The sequence below is a fragment of the Amphiura filiformis genome, chromosome 3 (genome assembly GCF_039555335.1).
Source record: "Amphiura filiformis chromosome 3, Afil_fr2py, whole genome shotgun sequence".
NCBI lineage: Eukaryota > Metazoa > Echinodermata > Ophiuroidea > Amphilepidida > Amphiuridae > Amphiura > Amphiura filiformis.
In genome coordinates, this window is record NC_092630.1 from 36799687 (window position 1) to 36821108 (window position 21422).

Below are 21422 nucleotides of genomic sequence, written 5' to 3' on the forward strand. Positions count from 1 at the left end.
AAGTATCTGAAGTGACAGGCACTTTCTGTTAAATTTTTAATACAGTCAGTGCACTGTGAGTACCCAGGCTGAGCACACGGCTGGCTTAAAAACTTTCTGATAATATGCACCATTTGGTGTGTGAGCTGAATCCTGATTTAGAATGATTCGCATGGCAATTTTGGCATGCATGGACCATGGGTGATGACGTTGACTTGAAAAGTTGAAGTTGATTTTGAAGGTCAGTCACTCGATAGGCTGTGCAATATTAATTATGACTCTGAGCCCTGGGGAGGGTAAAATGGTTGGGGGGTGCAAGAAATATTTAGGGAGGAGAGCGTGGCCTAGCGGTTAAGGCATAGGACTGTGAACCCATGGGTCTAGGGTTCGAATCCCAGGTCCGGCTCTTTGTGTCCTTGAGCAAGACACTTCACTCTACTTGCTTAGGCGTCGAGAAGCAGTTGTCTTCGTTGAATCCAGCTAAAGCTTGTGGTCCGGACGAACTGCCCCCACGTCTTCTGAAGTCTGTTGCCCATGAAATTGCACCTGCGCTTACATTTTTGTTCCAACAATCATACGACCAAGGCTTTGTGCCCATGCAGTGGAAGCAGGCGTTGGTGGCGGTATCTACAAAAAGGACCCAAATCTGATCCTTCCAATTATCGTCCCATATCTTTGACATGCATCAATTGTAAAATCATGGAACACATTGTTCTTAGCCATATTGCTAAACACATGAGTGCAAATAATATCTTGCTGGACTCGCAACATGGGTTTCGTGAACACCTCTCCACCATCACTCAGTTAATAACAGCTACTCATGATTGGGCTTCTACGCTTCAACATCGAGGTCAGACAGATGTCATCTTGCTAGACTTTAGCAAAGCGTTTGACAGAGTGCCACATCTTCGTCTGTCAGCCAAACTGGATCATTATGGAATCAGAGGTCATACCCTGTCTTGGATTCGTTCATTCCTGCTTTAACACAGGCTGTATCCGTCAATGGAACACACTCATCATGGGGAGAAGTATCATCTGGCGTCCCCCAAGGTTCGGTCTTGGGACCTCTTTTATATTAATGATATTCAAGACCATATCCAATCCAAAATGAGACTCTTTGCCGATGATAGTATCCTTTATAGAGAGATTGCCAATCCAGAAGATCATGCCATTCTTCAAAAAGATCTTGAAGTTCTCACCGAATGGTCATCTACCTGGCTGATGTCTTTTAACATCAAGAAGTGTGCTGTCCTAACAATAACGAGGAAGCGTAACATCAGCCAACACCTTTATAACATCTCTGGTGAACCCCTTGAGAGGGTAGATCATCATGACTACCTCGGTGTGACCATTTCGCATGACCTCCGCTGGGACGACCACTGTCACAAGATCAGACAGAAGGCTAGCCGTACGCTTGGACTACTTCGCCGCACACTACGCCCTGTAAACAACAAGTGAAGGCCAAGGCGTACCAAGCCCTTGTTCGTCCGCAGTTGGAATATGCCTCTGAGACGTGGAACCCATACACCAAAACAGGAGTGGACCAACTTGAGCAAGTACAAAGAGTAGGTAACCTAGGCAAACCTTAGTTAACACATTTACTAGTCAGCGAATTCGCCGAGACCGGGGCCCCAACACAATGCATATTTACATAGAAATTTGAATTTTTTTCGAGAATAGGTGGGTGAAGGAAACCTACATAAATATGTTTTCTATACTTCACTTGACCCAACTATATGATTTTTTATGGTGATAATCAAGTCGCACATGGAATTTTAGAGGATTTTGATAGCAGTTCCATTAAAAAAGCTGCCATCGCCATGAGACTAAGATCTAGAAACACCCCGAAATGCCGTTTTGGGGAATTTTGCTAGCTGAATCTTTTGATGAAAGTCAATCTTTGACAAGATGTAACTTTGCTACGGAAAGTGCTATGAAAAAAAAGGTTTTCAGTTTTGGCTTAGTTTACTCAAGGGCTTTAATTTGATATATAAAACGATGCAATTTGATGGCAAATTTGAATTCACCTAGGATACCTACAAATTAAGAGCTGCAGCCCGTTTTGTGTTTGGAGATTACCGAAGAACAACATCGGTCACCCCCCTTATTACCACCTTGGGGTGGGATCCTCTCCACACCAGACGCCTTCTTTCTCAAGCTACAATATTCTACAAAATCCACTACCAACTCATAAACATCAGATTCCCACCAGGCATTCATCCTGCATCATTCATTGGACGGCATGACCACCAGCTAAAGTACTCCTTGCCTGCGGCAACTATAGACCCCTACAAATTCGCATACTATCCACGCACAGTTAAGATCTGGAACCAGCTACCAGCAGCTGCTGTACTCTCTTCTACCACCATAGCCTTCAAGGAAGCCGCCCTGCCTGCCATCAAAGGGATGCGGGTACCTGTGGGTTCCAGTCTGCTGTAGTCACCATACCAGGCTTTTTAACGCACCCTCGGTTTCGTCTTGCTTTGTCAACTTTGCTTAGTTCTTCACCTTATTCTTCACCTGCACCTTTATGGCTCTGACGCTGCACCTGCACCAATCCCAGTATAGCTTCATCTAGCTGCAAAGGGATCACCGCACTGAAGACTGAAGACTTAGTGCTTCGGAGGGCACTTTAAGCTGTCGGTCCCGTGTACATGCATATTTTCTCACATTAATGTAGTGTGCACGTTAAAGAACGTCACAAGCTATTCGAAAAGAGCAGGGGATCATCCCGGTCATGTTGACTGTACTTCAAAATACACTCATCTACTCTAGGTTCCAGAGTAAAAAATAAGTACAGCTTGTCTGTACGCAGTGCGACAATACTCATACATATGAGGGAGGCACTTATAAGGAAGAAGAAGAGTATTAATGTTCTGAGTGCACGTTCTGCGTGCACGTACTGTGTAATGTCGCAAGTTTTAAGTGGAATTACATGATAGCGCAATCGATTGTGCACGCACAGGAAATACAGCGCAAAGCGTGTACGTGGTAGTCGTTGTATGCTTGACGCAATTGTCATTGCGTGCCAACACACAGATTTATTAGGGTTTCTCTACTGGAAGTCAATTTGTGCCGAAATTCCTTCCCACAATGCAATATGCGTATTGCATAACAAGGTAAGCGCTGATTTCCAATGCCCGGAAGCAGGTATGAATAATTAATTTTCTGACGTCATCACGAGTTTTCAGAGATTATAGAGGCTTGTCAAGCACTACGTATGATCAGATCAGAGAAGATCTTCTCTGGTATGATCATTATTTATTTATTTATTTATTTATTTATTTATTTATTTATTTATTTATTTATTTATTTATTTATTTATTTATTTATTCATTCATTTTTATTTATTTATTTATTTATTTATTTAATCAATTAATTGACTATTTGCTTATTTATGTATTTTATTTATTAATCAATAAATTATTTTATTTATTTATTTATTGTTCTTAATGATTCAGTTTATTTATATTTATTTCTTCAATTTATTTATTCGTTTTCCTTTAATAAATAAATTGATAACCACTGTTTATTTATTTATTTATTTATTTATTCATTTATCAAATTAATTATTTTATCTATTTTTTACTTCTTTATTAATTAATAAATAAATTAATTAATTAATATTAAATAATTTATTTTTTATTTATTTATTTACTTAAAGGAGTATTTCGTGATCCTAGCATCCTCTTTTTATGACATTTTTCAGTACATATCCACGAAAAAAGCCTATTCCCAAACTATCAGTTGATTCCGATTTTGCGTTTGTGAGTTATGCATGATTATGTGTATCTACTGCTCCATAGACAATACGTTGTAATTTCGTTCTGGTGCACCAGAACGAAATTCAAATTTCACGATATCTTTGCAAAACGAATTAATCTGCAAGAAATATTTTGTACATAAACATTATGTAGCCAGAGGTTTCCAGTGATATAAAAATCTCAACTTTTTTGAGAAAAGTGGGGGATGAGGCTGTGGATCACGAAATGCCCTTTAATTTAAAGGGCCTATATAGACCTATATTCACTAAGAAGTAGAAGTATCACAGACAGCTATACAGTGCTCGATACCAATAAATGGTAGAGCTATTTTAAAATATAAACAGAGATATTATTACATTTCACAACTACGCCAAAGCGATCTTCAGGTGAAAGAAGATCGCTTTGGCGTTGTGAAATGTAATAATATCTGTGTTTATATTTTAGTCCTATATTTATGTATCTATTAAAGGAAAATGATTAAATAAAGAAATAAATATAAATAAAATGAATCATTAAGATCAATAAATTAATAAATAAAATAATTCATTGATTGATAAATAAAATACATAAATAAGCAAATAATCAATTGATTATTGATAAATAAATAAATCAATCAATCAAACAATATAAACAATAAAACAATAAATAAATAAAACAATAAATAAATAAATAAATAAATAAATAAATAGTAAGAAATTATAGTGAAACCATCACTAGATACAGTGCTCAACTATAAAATATAGGAGCGAAATATATTATTATTAGTGAAATTACCACATCGCAATACAAATTTGTTTCGTATGGAAGGTTTGACCCATCCACACTCGTCCAGTTGCAATGTGTAAAATGACAAAGAATATGTCTTGAGTTTTGATCTTGCACAAAGAGGAATTAACGCAACCACGTATCTTAAAGTTGCGCCCAACACAATACGGCGTCTTAAGTGCGTATCCATGTCTGGGCCTACTTATTGCTAAACATGCCTATTGCTAAACATGTCTGGGCCTACTTATTGCCATCAAATTTGCCTCTACCTACGTTAGCATTACACAAGAGGATAAGAATATCATCCTTCATGCTAAAGAATCACTACTGTATGACGACAAAATCCCTTGGTGCAAACGAAGTAACACTAAATTCGATGTTACAATGGGTAGCTTCGATGGTGCAGAAACATGTGAGCTAGTAGGATTATACATCTTATCCCAACTGCAACATCTTGATATCGAAGTCGGACTATATAGAGACGATGGCCTAGCAACCTGCTCAAAAACATCCCGACAGGTTGAACTAATCAAGAAAGAGATATGCAAAATCTTTGCAAACAATGGCCTTAAAATCACCATCGAAGCTAACAAGAAATCTGTTGACTTTTTAGATATCACAATGGACCTAAGAACAAGTACCTACAAACCTTATATGAAACCTAACAACACCATCTTATACGTCCACAAAGAAAGTAATCACCCACCTTCTGTAATAAGGAATATCCCGAAAGCATCAGCAAAAGATTGTCAAATATATCGTCCACCGAAGATATCTTTAATGCCGCAACTCCACCATACCAGGAAGCCTTAAAGAAGAGTGGATACAATTACGAACTGAAATACAACCCTGCTGGCCAAAATAGGAATCAGCAAACAAATAAACACAGACGTAAACGGAACATTACATGGTTCAATCCGCCGTACAGCGATACCGTTTCTACCAATGTTGGAAAGAAGTTTCTCAGCCTACTAGATAAATGTTTCCTCCAGATCACCAGCTCAACAAGATTCTAAATAGAAACACCGTAAAGATAAGTTATAGTTGCATGCCCAACATGCAGCAACTTATATCAGGACACAACAAATATGTGCTGCAATCTGCGAAAACATCTTTGGCTTCGACACAAAACACCACTAATTGCAACTGCAAAAACAAATTGTGCCCTCTTGATGGAAATTGCCTGACATCGGGAGTAATATATCAGCGACGGTCACAAGGGCAGACAACCGCAAGGAAGAGACATATGTTGGACTTACAGAAGGCCCATTTAAAACAAGATTCAATGTCCATAACAGTACCTTCAAAATGTAAATCAAAGATACGCCACCGCTCTGAGCAACTACATCTGGAACCTTAATGATAAGAAAGTATCATATTCCATCAAATGGAGAATTATTGCTCAAAGTAAATCGTACTCTACCAGCAGCAAAAAATGCAATCTATGCATTACTGAGAAATACTTTATTATAACTAAACCACAAATGTCAACCTTGAACCACAGAAACGAACTAGCAAGTGGCTGCAGGCATAGAAAAAACATTTACTGTGTAACTATAAATAAGTCGCTCTTTTAGCATGTTTAGCAATAAGTAGGCCCAGACATGGATACGCACTTAAGACGCCAGCGTGTTGTGTTGCGCAACTTTAAGATACGCGATTGCGTTAATTCCTCTTCTTGTGCGCATCAAAACTCAAGACATATTCTTTGTCATTTTACACATTGCAACTGACGAGTGTGGATGGGTCAAACCATCCATACGAAACAAATTTGTATTGCGATGTGGTAATTTCACTAATAATAATAATTAATCAATCAATCAATCAATCAATCAATCAATCAATCAATCAATCAATCAATCAATCAATCAATCAATCAATCAATCATACCAGAGAAGATCTTCTCTGATCTGATCATACGTAGTGCTTGACAACCCATATCGAAAAAAAACACAACTTTGCGGATACCTATCCGCTACTCACCGGGTAAGCACCGGCTGAAATGACATGCAAATTAGGTAGATACCGGGTAAGCACCCGATACCTTTTAGTGGATGCCTCCATGGTATCTGGTCACTTGTGAATAGCCATCGGGTAAGTACCAGATAAGTATCGGTGCCTATCGGGTGCCTACATGGTATTGTGAATAGCCATCTGGTAAGTACCGGATAAGTACCGGGTGCCTATCGGGTGCCTCCATGGTATTGTGAATAGCAATGGGATAAGTACCGGGTGCTTTTCAGGTGCCTTTTGTGGAAAACTTTTGAGAACCGTTAGTGTACGCTTCCCGGATAACTATCCCCCCCCCCCCCCCCGCATGCCAAATTTTTGGGATCCCAATTTACAAACCTTAAATGGTCTAGATACATGTTGCGAGCAGGAAAATTTGCATATTTAAGCGTTTCTGTACTGTTTTCCTAAGCCTTTTTAGAGCGTTTTCTTTAAAAGGTGCCCGTGAATGGTGCCCTCCCCGGATGGCAAAAATTGCTTGCCCCCCTTTCTTGGCCCCCACAATTTTACCCTCCCCAGGGCTCATAATTGTATTGCACAGCCCTTAGGCAACATTCTTGTGGAAGTTCATGTAAATGAGGCAATACATTGATTGAGTATAACATGGATACAACAAACCGTCGAACATGTGAGCTTTATTATCGCGGTGCAGTTTTTACTGTAATACGGTACATTGGAATTTACTTTTTACACAAAATCTGTAAAACACAATGATTTCCTGAACACTAAATGATTTTGAGTCCCAAGCATAAATTGTACATAATGACATGATAACACAAAGTAAAATGCAAAACTAAAATCCAATTAGGCCTGGACAATTTTGTTAAACAAGGTTTCAGATTCCTATAAGTGCCAACCCGGGCCCAGAGGTACACCACCCGGGGGGGGCATTCAACACAAATGACCATATGGGTATGCTCCCTGGAAAGACCCCCTTTTGGGTTTCGCAGTCTCAAATACCCCTATATTTGACCAAAATAAAGCTCCGAAAGACCCTTGATTTTGATAATTTCAGCTCTAAAAGACCCAAAAATTGCTTATTCTTCATATTTCTTGTTTTTTCAAGCGATTTTCAACCAAAAAGCCAAGAAATACCCTTGATTTTGACTTTTCGCAGCTCCTTAAGACCCCATTTTACTTGTTCACTGCCCGGTTCGCAGCTCTGAAAGACCCCCTTTTACTGGTGCGCCGTCAGCACCCAAAGACCCACCTCAAAATTCGGGAGAACATACCAACCAAAATTTTTGATGTGCCCCCGGTACACCACATGCTATACTTTGCGGCATTGTACAATTATACCTCCGATCTCCAACCTTTTAGACATGTATCAGTAATTGCCAATGATATGAATCCAATTTGCAGTGGCTAGAAGCAAGGTTATCACAGAAAACTAATTTTGGATACTTGCAAGTGCATACTGCAAAATTCAGCAGCCTTTGCACACATTATGTACATGCAGTTGATAAGCTTATAACATTTACTGCTTGAAATGCAACTCTGCAAATCTTTAATTTACCTGTGCATCTACATGTGCATATATATAGTCATTGTAGTCATCTGTAGTATAAAATTCTCCATAAAGAATGAATGATTTGTGTGAAGAGACCAAAACACCACCATCAAGAGAACAGCTAGCTTGTTGCATGAATCCAACAGCAAATTTGAAATGGCAGTTGGTGATCATGTGACCTTAGTGGATACCTTTTGGATGCCTCCTTTTATTGACTAAGTTAGTGGATACCTTTTGGATGCCTCCTTTTATTGACTAAGTTAGTGGATACCTTTCGGATGCCTCCTTTTTCTTGACTAAGTTAGCGGGTGCCCTTTCGGATGCCTCCTTTTATTGACTAAGTTAGCGGGTGCCTTTTTGGATAACTTGTTAAGGCACCGGATACCTACCCGGTAGCTCCCAACTCTGACTTTGAGGCATCCGAAAACTAATCCGCTAGCGGGTGCCATCGGATGTCTTTAAAAATGACATCCACAAGGTATCGGATACCTTGCGGATCAGCACCGGGTAGGCATCCGCTACCTTATTTTTTTGATATGGGAAGCCTCTATAAGCTCTGAAAACTCGTGATGACGTCAGAAAATTAATTATTCATACCTGCTTCCGGCCATTGGAAATCAGCGCTTACCGCATAACAAAGAATATTGATTAACCTCTGAGAAACCCTAATCCGTGTTTTGAGCTCTCATGATTGAGAAACTATTATTTTAACTATAGGAAAATGAAAACAGTACGGAAACGCTTTATATGCTGCTGGGTTTCAGAGAAGAACAGCAGTCCGTTGTTCAGATTGACTTGAACGCCCTGTTAATGAGCGACATACGCAGAGCTTTGTGTTCAATCAGATTATCGGTCTGTTGCTATGATTGTCAAATCAGATTATTGATTCAGCCAATCAGAACCCCACTTCTGTGACTGGTATACGCTCGAGTCTGCACGCTCTCAAAATGTAAACAAGTGCTGTTCTTCTCTGACAAAAACTTTACATTTCCTGCTCGCTGCGCTCACAACAGACCATTTAAAGGTTTGCAAATTGGGATCCCAACGCGATAGAGCTTTGTTTGTCTTAGTAGAATTGTAATCTCAGTTCTCACTTGTTGTGCATGATGATTGACAGCTGCATATCGGCAGTATAAAAAAGTGATAAATAGACCTTTATTACGAAGAGGGTAGTGCACAGCCACTGTCCCCCGACCCTGTCGCCTGCACTGTTTGTCACATAAGACAGACCGTGACCTGACGGCTGTGTACAAAGCAGGGGAACGCGACTGTTACACAGGTCTTGTCCTCAGAATCAGTATACATGTAGGCAATTTGTACAGAGTACCGCTAATCCTGGTTTACTTCAACTATAATATTTTGCATTTAACCTTTGAAGAATGCGTACTACCGCGATGTTGCAAAGTTGGAGGAAACAAGGCATACGGCGCTAAGTTCATTCATAAATTTCCACTCTGCAACAGCAGATCGCCTCAGCCAATCAGAGACAAGTGCGTTTCAGCATGCAATATTGCGATGTACGCTTAGAACGCCTTATGAGGCATCTACCGGTTTACTGCAAAATATATCATCTTGCAGTGGCATTTGCAAGGGAGGGGTGGCTGCATGGGGGAAATCTCTCGAATAAGCCAAATGGAGTAGACCATTTGAGGTTTGCAAAATTCTCTCAAATTCTGCAAATACAAAGGTGTGGCAAGGATATTTTGGCAGGCCTAGAGAGGAGGGCAAGGTATTTTTGGCAGGCTGAGAGAGAAGGCAAGCTAGGTTTTTTGGCATTGCTGAGAGGGGGCAAACATTTTTTGGTAAGCCATTTTGAAATGTAGCTAAATATGTCCACCCTTGAGGAGGGGCAGTTTAATCATTAGCTTTAATTATTGCACAGCCCCTAATGTGACCACTGGCAAGTGTTTAATTATCGTATGTTTGGTCATAAGTTAAAAGGAAAATTATGTTATTTCCCATGCAGGTGAACATATGAATCTTGCGCAACTGACATCCATCTAAAGGAAGCTTACAGTGATGGCTGCCAACTACAATGGATATATTGGAGGTACTGTTGGTGCATGGTGGTGGTATTGTATTTTTGTCTTGCCTGAAAGGTAGAGACTATGTAATCACTTTATGTATAATGTGTGACACTTTGGGTTAAGGTGCTCCCAAACTTAGGACATATGGGGGTCTTCACATTTATGGCGTTGTCACATAATTTGGAAGTCACTTCAAGGTCTCAGGAGGTCATCCATGGTCAAATTAAAATAAAATCCTCTCAGGTGAACAGTTACATCTTTTTGCATGCAAACTTCAACTTGGGAAGGGTGAGGGTAAGAATTAGGGGATATGGAGGGGTATGGTAATAGGATTGGGGCAAGGGATAGGGGTGGGCATGGTATAAGAGTGGTGGTTGGAATAGGGGTAGGGTCAAGGTGAGGCTGTGATGTGGTAAGGGTAAGAGTAAGGTAGGTCATTCCATGGTCATAATTAACAGGAGTAATCTAAGCCTAAGGTCAAATTAGTAAAGATTGTTGAATATTCATGACTTGAACTTGGTGTTTTTACTAAGGTCAAATTAGTCAAGATTGGATTTTCATGAAACTTGGTGCTTCTACATGTGCTTATACATGTAAAAATATGGAAATAATAACCACATTATTCTCGGTATACAATGCAAATCTCAGATTGAGCTATAGATATAGACTTCATGGAAGTCCATTGAGGTAGACACAACATCATACTTAAATAGACGTCTACTTGTAGCTGCATTATTTTGTACTTTCAAATCCAAATTATCCATACAAGCATCCATGGGAATTTCCGGGTCTGAGTTTAAAGGAGTATTTTGTGAATCTCTCCTTTTGTGATATTTTTCAGAAGATACTACAAAAAAAAGCTTATTCCCCAAATTTAGGTTGATTCCGATTTTCCGTTTGCAAGTTATGTATGATTATGTGTATTACACTGCTTTACAGAACACTGTATTGTAATTTTGTCCTGTTAACCAGATTATAATTCAAATTTAACTATATTTTGATAAACTAATTTTCAAGAAATTTCTTGTACATAAACATTATGCAGCCAGAGGTTTCCATTGGTATAAAAATTTCAACTTTTTTGAGAGAAAAGTGGGGAATGAGGCTGTAGATCACAAAATGGCCCTTTAAATTACAGGGTTTATCATAATTTCTGTAACCAGATAATGTTTCACACTTTCTCTGATTGACTGCTCGCATGATCTGCTTATCCACTGGTTTAAATTATTTGTGATAACCTGGATGATAAGACTTTATATAATGTTACCCTAATTATTTCAGATTTTGGCGAAGACAGAACAGCAGTTCATTTGGCAGCCTTTCATGCACAGTACAAGATTCTTTATGAGTTGATTGAGATGGGTGCTAGTGTGAACACCCCTACTATTGATGGAATAACCCCATTACATGAGGCTTGTAGTCAGGGCAATCATAGATGTGCTAGACTACTGATCCAAGCGGGTGCTCAGGTGAGTTGCTATGAACATCCCTTTTTGACTAACATGGTGGGTTTTAATTGTGTGAACATATCTGCTGTTGATGATGTAATAGCCTTATTATTAAAATAAAGCTTTTAAAGCGTCTATATATCTACCTTGAGTCACCGGCACTAGCTTTGAAATTCAGCGTGTTCTGTGTTAACTTAGCGTTACTTGGTGCGTTTATATACTTATAGTTATATACATGCGAAGAAACCTATTCTAGGCCAACGCAGCACACGCTGAACATCAAAGCTAGTGCCGTTGCTGGAGGTAGATATAGTCTGTCCACATAGAAGTACAAAGTAAATAGACCTCGGAAAATCGAGGTATGAGAATAATTATTTCAGTGCAATGCTTCTTTGGCGCGCCAATTTCTGCGCAATTTGTACTTGCCGAGCGCACTGCGCTCTTTACGCGTCACGTCGCGTTCGCGTGTGACGCAAAGCATTGACCCCCCGATGCCACAGATTTGGTTTGTACTTCTATGTATACAGACTATAGTCAGGGCAATTATGGATGAACTAGTGATCTGATCAGGTGCTCAGATGAGTCGTGCAAACACCCTGAGCCTAATCAAATGTGGGGTAGTATAAACATATTCGCTGATGATGGACTAACACTTGGGGGGTTTTATCTGCAAATATTCAATGGATACAGGGAGTCAGCAGGGGGTGGGGAACAAGCAATTTTCAGCAATTCTGGCAAACAACCAAACTATACTTCACTGGCTATAATTTTAACACATTTCTTTATGTTTTTGTATGATAATAAAACATGAAGTAAAGCTTTATGGAGTGGTTTTTGTTTTATGAAAATTTTGCATCTGAAGAGACATAAATTAGGCGAATGCTGCTTTCTCTGTGGGAAATTTGATTTATGTTCTCACACGTCACGAAATAAACAATTTCCCTGTCCAAATTATTGTCATTGTAGTTGTACAAGCAATGAGTTTTCCTGAGATTGAGAATTATTTTTGTACCTGAATGCTTCTGTTTGTCTAGATTAATGCCAGGAATATTGATGGTTCTACACCATTATGTGATGCTGCAAGCAGCGGTAGCATAGAGTGTATCAACCTGCTCTTGAATGCTGGTGCTGAACTTAATCCGTATCAGAACCTGTCCACGGCACTGCATGAAGCTGTCTTGAGAGGTAAGGTTACGATAAAGAAGTTTGAAGTTTTAAGATTATTTCAGTGGGCTTTTCCCGGGGGGCTTTTTCTTTTTGCAGAAGGTTATGAAATTCAAAGCATTGCGGGGATTATAATCTACAACTACTATAAATTGTCATAATGTACCCTAACCACTCGGGTATAAGCCCACCTTTGTCTATAAGCCTACCCCCTATCTTTCAAACTATTCTGGGAACAAGGGTGCACTTGGGTATAAGCCCAGTTAGTAATTTTGGCTAAGTTCTTTGAAAATCATTTAAATGCTTTTCTTTCACATTTAAGAACAAATAAAAAAAAATAAAAAAATTCCATACTTATAATTTTAAAAAAATGACATAGATGATAGAAATTACTGGTACATGGGCATATACAAATGGGGAAGATTGTTCTTATGTTTAAATTCAACTACTAGCCCCTCCCCGGTTATAAGCCCACCCCCATCTTTAAAGTGAAATTGGCCATCTAGAGGGGTGGGCATTCCAGAGTGGTTACTATAATACCACTTGTAATATTGATAAGCTGAATTTATGCTTGGTCACTGAGACTAGTGTGTAGTTTCTAAAGCAGCAAAATGGTCTTACATAGCTAATCCATCACTCAGTGGCAGAGTGAATTTCGTCTTAGTGGCTAGAATTTTCACCATGTGAACCATGATTCTTCAAAGACAAATTCAATCATTTTTCAAAAATGGGGGTAAAGAAAATAGGCTTCATGAATATTCATGGCCCACTTCCAAACCCAATCAATAATTGTAAAACATTAAGGGGGTACTACACCCCTGTGGTAAATTTGTGACTATTTTTGCATTTTTCTCAAAAAATAATAACACACTGGTAACAAAAGTTACGTATATTATTGGGGCAAGGAATCCAATTACTACACTGAAATTTCAGTGACCCAAGACAAGCGGTTAAGTATATATGATAGGAAATGAGGTACATCTTAGCGGTACCTTTTATTTCTTATCATAAATAACGAACTAACCGCTTTGTCTTGGGTCACTGAAATTCCAGTGTAGTAATTGGATTCCTTTGCCCTATATTATATATAACTTTTGCTACCAGTGTGTTATTAGTGTTTGAGAAAAATGCAAAAATAGACACAAATTTATCGAGGGGTGTAGTACCCCTTAAGGAGTCCAAATGATATTATCATGATTGTTTGCATTACAGATAAGCACAATTTTTCTTACCATTTCTTTTTTTTAAAGAGACAAGATTAATATTTTGCATGGTCATGAAAGTAAATAGCCAATATTTACAAATTTTACATACTCTCTTCTTGCAGACAATGTTGAAGTAACAGAGATCTTGGTGAAAGCAGGTTGTCGTTTAGAGGCCATGGATTGTCATTATGGGACACCATTACATGCATCAAGCTTCAAAGGTCATGTCGGCTGTACTAAGATACTACTAGATGGAGGTAATTAATACAGGGAATTAAAGGAGGATTTCGTGATCCTAGCATCTTCTTTTTATGACATTTTTCAGTAGATATCCACGAAAAAAGCTTATTCCTAAAATTGATTCTGATTTTGCGTTTGAGAGTTATGTATGATTATGTGTATTACACTGCTCCATAGGCAACTGATGAAATTCAAATTGGGCGATATTTTTGCTAAACGAATTAATCTGCAAGAAATTTTTAGTACATAAACATTATGTAGCCATACGAGGGGGTATCAAAAAGTTTTAGAAATCGCCCAGAAATGAAAGAGCTATATCAATGAACTTTTGTCAGTGTAATCACTGGTCCTTATGTACATTATGGTCCAAAAATGGTCTCATAGGTATGTTTACTTTTTTTACAGGTGACACTAGATGCCAATAACCTGCTGCATGATTACTGCGCATAAACTGCAAGATTGAGAAAATTGAGGCAAGCAGCATTATTGAGATCCTGCTTTTGAAGGGTTGCAGTGCCTAGAAAATTGATGATGAAATGAAAGTTATCTTCGGTGGTGATTGTGATATGTCACTGTCACCTTTTGGAAAAGGAATTTTTATTTCATCACAGATTGTCTGGGCACTGTAACCCTTAAAATGGAACTTAATCATGATGCATGCCTCAATTTTCTCCATTTTGCTGGTTATGCGATTACATAGGCAGGTAGTGACATCTAGCTCCTGTAAAAAAAAGTAAACATACTTATGAGACCATTTTTGCACCATAGTGTACATAAGGACCAGTGATTGCACTGACAAAATTTCATTGATATAGCTCTTTCACTTCTGGGCAATTTCTAAAACATTTTGATACCCCCTCATAGGTTTCCAGTGGTAAAAAAATCTCTTTTTTTGAGAAAAGTGGGGGATGCGGTTGTGGATCACGAAATGCCCTTTTAATACAATTTTACAGTAAATTGTTCAGAAATTTGACAAAGCTGGTTTTAGTATATACTATAGCACCACCAAACAGATTAAGATTTGAAGTGTCCAGGCTCGTATATATAATCGGATCGGTTATCATATCGGTATTGGATTTGATTTAAGTTTTAAAAAATTAGTTTATACCTTAGTTTACCTTTTCATCTGTCACATATTATAAATGCATGGATTGCTAAAAAAAATGAGTGCAATTTAAATTGTAATGAGCGCAATGGACGTTGATGTGTAGTACACATAAAACTCATTGTAAAGTTTTCTTTTGTTAGGTGCTAATGTTAATGCCATCAAACTGCACGAGTCACCTCTGCATTATGCTGCTATCAGTCAGAATCCAGAACTAGTCATTCTCTTACTCAATTATGGTGCCAATCTACATTCAACTGACATGCAGGGTAGAAGGCCTCTAGAACGTGTTCAGAGAAATAGTCCATGCGGAAGAGTGCTACAGTTCTATGAAGGTAGGTTGATGATAAGTTGAATGCCTGATATTCCGAAGGTCTGCTTTTTAGGATAATTCAATTTGTTCTGAATAGCCATGACCTTTATTCAGTTTTTGGAATAATGGTCTTCAGTTTAGGAAAAGTGTATGTGTTCAGAATACCAGGCATTTGGAATAGTGTATCTTCGAATAAACACACATTTGGAATACTGGGTGTAACTGATGATAATGCATTGGGATTTTACTATATGTCGTTACAATTATAGTCTATATATCTACCTTGAGTCACCGGCACTAGCTTTGAAGTTCATCGTGTTCTGCGTTAACTTAGCGTCACTTGGTGTGTTTACATACTTTTACGCATGTGAAGAAACTACGCTAGGCCAACATTTTAGATATGCAAAGCTTCATAAAATTTAGTGAAATGGACCCCAGGTATCTTTGATTAGAATTACTATATTTTCATTTTGAAGCCAACAACAGCATGCAAAAGAAGTTCAACTCATGTTCTAGCGCTTTGAGTAAATGCCTGCGATTTGAACCTGGGCCCAATGTAAAGCGGACTTACGTCGCTGCCATGATATAAATCCGGACCCCTTCATGTTTGTGTCGTTCATGGAGTAATGTACCTCTGGATTATTCCGCCATGTACCCTGCAAAGTTCAATATAAAGAGAGAGCTTGTTTGCATTACGATACTGGTGTGGGGGATGATGGGGGTGTGCCAATAAAAAACACTAAGCATTAAGGGCTCATGTGTTAAAATTGACGTGCAACTTCTTTAGTTTGATACAAATACATTATTAGACTTTGTCGCTTTGAATGGAGTTGATTCTGACTTGCTTACTTTTAAGAACCACATCATTTATAGAAAAATTAATGTGCCAAGAGTCTCTTATATCAAGCTCCATTGCTTGTTAGGTTTACAATGATTAGGCTTTAAGAAAGAAGATAACATTGTACAAAAATGTATGATAAAATTGATGAGCATGTTTTGCTTGATTTACCCTGCAGAAAATCCAATGCTACTCTCCCAGTTGTGCCGACTTCAAATTCGTCAGAGTCTAGGGTTTCATGGATCCAGCGGTGTGAGTCAACTTGGTTTACCAAGGACGCTTCAGTCCTATGTTATTGACATGAGGTAGCTTAAGGGTTTGTAAACTGATGTAAAATAATATGTACCATTATTTGTAAATCAAAAATATATTTATTCATTATATGTATATATACATAACCCTTAATATATTTGAGATGCAGCTGTATAAAAAATTAGTCTTGTCGGTATTCTTAAAAGTGGAACAACTTCAGTTTTGGACTAAAATGAAAATGCGTGCATGGGTGCCAATCTATAGCCTGAGACTATTTCGACTGTGGAATGCAAGAAGGGTGCAAGTGTAATCTAAGGCCAAATTAAAAAGACTAGTTTTGTCTGAAAACAGGGCAAAGGTGTGCCGTGATTTGTTGCTGACCTGCGACATATTTGGTCAGGTTGACAGGATGTCTTATGCATCCTAGTCTTTTTAATTTGGTCTCAAATTATACTATTCATTTACAACCTTGCAATCAACCAACAATTCAAAGTCCTATATTTATGACATCTTGCAGTTTCTCAGGTCTGGAATTAGTCTCACACAGTTAAAAAGGAAATAAAGGTCCATGATTGAAGTGAGTTCCACTTTATGATTGTTGGATACTGAGGCACCAGAAACAATTTTGTTTCTTTGGATTGACCGTTGATGCTGCTTCGATGCTTGTTATTAATGAACTATCAACTAATTAATCAGAATTAATGCTAAATACAGGCAAAAATTACTGTTATCACAATTAGCAATAGTAAATCAATTGATTTCATAAATATTAAGGATCGACCAAGCATCGATGGTCGATCGCAAGATCAAACTAATTTGTTTGTGGTGCCTTAGATTAAAATAATTGCAATAATTATAGTTTGAAATTATAACAAGTATTATTTTTCAGGTGACTAACTTTGGAATTAAAAGTGCTCAAACCCATTACAAGTGAGCGTAGAAACAAATTTGAAATTATGATATTTTTGCACATATATAAATTTAATGCACATATAGTGTATGCAAATATGCAACTAGATATATGCGATTGGAAGGGGGTTGCCACACATTTGTAATAATGTGTACATGAACACAGTCCTAGAAATGAAGAATTTCTAACCTTATCATAATGCATGTATCATTTGGATGTTGACTGAGCTATCAACCAAGCATCGATGGTTACTACCATCGCATTTGCGATGCGTTGCTTTGCGATGTGGTGCGTTGTCGCACTGCATCGTACTGCAAACTACTGTATTGAGTTGCGTTAAGTTGCGGCCAAAAGGATTCGATATATCGGCAACACACCGCACCACAAAGCAATACGTATGTACGGACCTTTATATTAAAATAATTGCAATAATAGTTTGAAATTATGATCTTTTTGCACAGAGATAAATTTAATGCGCATATAGTGTATGCAAATATGCAACTGGATACATGCCATTGGAAGTGGGTTGCCACACATTTGTAATAATGTGTACATGTACACAGTCCTAGAAATGAAGAATTTCTAACCCTATCATAATGCATGTATCATTTGGATGTTGTCTGAGCTTATTCCCAAGTCCTAGGACCTCCTAGTAATATGACAGGTATACATTGCAAACTTGGCCTAAGTTTATCAGTATTATACAGTGAACATTGGTTTGGAAAAATAGTATGTATAAAAGTATTTGCTTTGCAACTTTTGTGGAGTGAAAAAGATCACTTCAAAAACCAAATCAAAATTGTATTTATCTTGATTGAATAACTTTGACCCATGTACCCTATCTCAGAAGTTTCACGCTAGTAACTCATTCTTGTTTACTTCGATATCCATGGATATGGAGTCGTAGATCTCTTGCTTTACCTAGATGGTTAGAGTTTCATGAACTGCTTTGGTGACCTCTGCAACCAATAACGAAAATACTGCAGGTGACTTCAGGAGCATCCACAATATTGTTGACCAGTGGTGCCGATATTGATACTTTGTTTGAAAGAGTATCACAGACGATCTCCTTAATGTCGCTCTCGCCGCCGTTGGTATATTTGGTGTCACTGTTGGTATCCAAGGGTGCAGAATTCTGCTCCCTGCAGTCCTCAATCTCCGATGTTTTACGATCGGGTTTGGTCTTGGATTTAACAGATTTGCTGGATTTCGGAGGCATTTTGAGACCAAAACGTGTGACGGCAACAAAATGGCTGGATTAAACTCAGTTATTGAGGTGAACAAATAATGAATATGAAGAAAATTGATGTGGTTTTACGGAGCGCTGAATAGACACGTCACATCATATAGTTATTGGTGTATCAGCTCGAACATTACATTTTAAAGCATGATTGGAGCATTCCACAAACAAGTTTATCATTCTCATCTTCGGTTGTTAAGGATTTCAAAATATCATCTTCAATGAGGTTTGGTGAGAAAGGGTAATAATCCCCTCTTATAAATTTAATCAGGTTGTTGGTGTTTCCTTCTCTAGCCCAACTTAAGTTATGTTGGTTCATGTCTAACACATGTCCTTTCTGCTCTGTTAATCGCCAAAAGGGCATCATAATAAGTTTCTGTAGCAGCCCAAGAACTTTGCAACCAGCTAAATTGAGTTGATTCTTTATTAAGCTAATACACACTGTCACAAGTTGTTGTTTTTTGGCTATGGGACCTCATTTAGGCATTTTAGAATCTTTGTGTAAATAAAATGTGTTTCCTACTAACAGAAAAATAAGCAGTCAAGTTAAGGCGTTCGACTATGGTGCGAGGGATTGCGGGTTCTAACCCTGCCGGTGTCTAGTATGCTCTCGTGGAAATTTGAGTTAGCTTGAAATTCCCCTGGACAAGGAACTTACTGCTAATTGTCTTGTTGTAACCCATACGAAACTCGGGGAGCTGATCCTGATTGGTTATTAAATGGTTTATGGAATGATGTGGGGGCCGTAGTGGTCAGCGACAACCTGTAAAGTGTGCAGAGGCTTGTGGATCAACGTCTATGCGTTGTGCCTGTGCGTAGCGCACTATATATCACTGCGCTTTTCTTTTTCTTTTTCTTTTAATGTTGAAATGGTTCCCTTTGAATGTCTGTAGCATTCAGGGTGGTTGATTGGATACGCCGCTCTTGATGTTTTCCATTTATCGGATCTTCTGCTCTGGCTAGGGCTATGCAGGTTGTGCACATGCATCTTACAATGACTGACTGACTCTGTTGTCATTGTCTTCCCTACCGTTTCTGCATCCGTTTCTTCTCATCTTCTCTGATCCTCTTCATCATTTTCTGTGGTACATGTATGTAGCATCTCAAATTTGGCAAGTGTTGCATTGATAGTGTCAGCTATGCCTATCATAAGGTGCAGACCACAGAACAAAATTATATAATGTGCCAAGTTTTAAATATAGTGGTCAATGAAAAGAAAACGTCATGTAATATTTGTCATAATTTCTCAGGACGATATGACAACAAACACTACTACACTAGTTAGTATTTCATTTGTATTAATTATTTTATTGAAATTATATATATATGGTCAATTCCAGCGAAAGTGGGACAAAATTCTCTCTATGTTAACTTTCCACTTTAAAATGTCATTAATAAAGGAAATCACGTTATTGATGGAGCATATCATGTCATGTCCAATGTGCTCTCTTTGTACATATAGGCCTTTACTAGCAAGTCATACCAGGGGACAAGTTATGATAGCTTAAATGAATTGGTGTTACCCACGAATTCAATGATAAAGCATCATATATGTCATTGAATGTCCTTCAATCAAAATGAAATTATTACCGTTAGAAAGACGTTTGCATGATCTCTCATCATGTGTAAAACGATTGAATTCCACCAAAGTTTGTGGACTCTAGAGGCCATTAAGTCAATTTGGCTAATAATTTTGTTACCCGCAGATCAAAAATAAAATGATCGTTCTGAAAAATGTTAAGGGAATATGCCATAAATGACTATATCATGAAACGAAGTTTCGTTCTATAATTCTGAGGTCCAAGTGATTATTTTATGCAAATACGTTTTACCCATAAAATTCCATAAAATCAAATTTGACGTTACCCACGTATCAACTGTTACCCACGAGTCCAGCAAATATAATTGCCATAACTTAAATTAACATTTAATGACTTTGGACACTGAATTTAGTTTGACAAGCGCTTAAAATTGTAAATCGTAACAATACATTCACCGCTTTAAAAAAGAATCTACGGCGGTTTAAACTTTTGTTACCCACGAATCCCGAATAGATGCTAACCTTGAAAAATAAGGAGATTGTTTATTTTAAGTTTAAATCAGCACATATTCAAGCCATGGGTATGCTATAATTTTGACAGTACTTACAGTTTATACACCTAAGAAACGCAAACCCCAAACGGTACTATAGTACTTATAGCTTTACCCACGAATTCTGCGTTACTCACGAATCCAAGGATTTACTCGTAAATTATATGTTTCTTATGCATCTTAACATTTTGAAAACATGCGAAATAGGTTCCAAAACAGTCCTGTTTAATAGCGTCCTCTTGAAGGTATACTGAAGCTGCATCATGAAGTTTTGATTGATTATCCTAAATTACCATTTTTTGGGTAAATGCAATTGGTTAGAGAAACAGGAATCATTGAAACACATTGGAGGAATAACCGCATGATGGTTTCCAACCTTCTGTAATATTTTCTATTTTGCCGCTTACCAATACATACCTTCAAATATGTGTTACCCACGAACATTTTGGTTACCCACGAATCCCTACTTAAATTATAGTTAACAATGTATTGATAGTGTTTTTAGTTCATAGGAACTGTCAAACACGAGTTAATAGAATATTGCTGCATGAAAATATGGAA

At 38.0% G+C, this 21422-nt stretch overlaps 1 protein-coding gene across 1 annotated transcript; it reads left to right on the top strand.

The window, feature by feature from the left end:
• Positions 1–179: 179 nt before the first annotated feature.
• On the top strand, positions 180–17774 carry LOC140148445 (ankyrin repeat and SOCS box protein 13-like). The gene is made up of 7 exons (XM_072170392.1): positions 180–220; positions 9995–10078; positions 11337–11524; positions 12538–12688; positions 13995–14129; positions 15361–15552; positions 16547–17774. The coding sequence occupies exons 2-7, from the start codon at positions 10048–10050 to the stop codon at positions 16675–16677; spliced, it is 828 nt and encodes a 275-aa protein (XP_072026493.1). The 5' UTR covers positions 180–220; positions 9995–10047; the 3' UTR covers positions 16678–17774.
• Positions 17775–21422: the final 3648 nt, after the last annotated feature.

What these genes read in the sequence shown, in the direction of transcription:
- LOC140148445 (XM_072170392.1), top strand. Translation starts at nt 10,048, where the DNA reads ATGGCTGCCAACTACAATGGATATATTGGAG. An exon ending in CTACAATGGATATATTGGAG is followed by an intron (nt 10,079 to 11,336) that starts GTACTGTTGGTG and finishes TAATTATTTCAG; the next exon opens with ATTTTGGCGAAGACAGAACA. An exon ending in TAAGATACTACTAGATGGAG is followed by an intron (nt 14,130 to 15,360) that starts GTAATTAATACA and finishes TTCTTTTGTTAG; the next exon opens with GTGCTAATGTTAATGCCATC.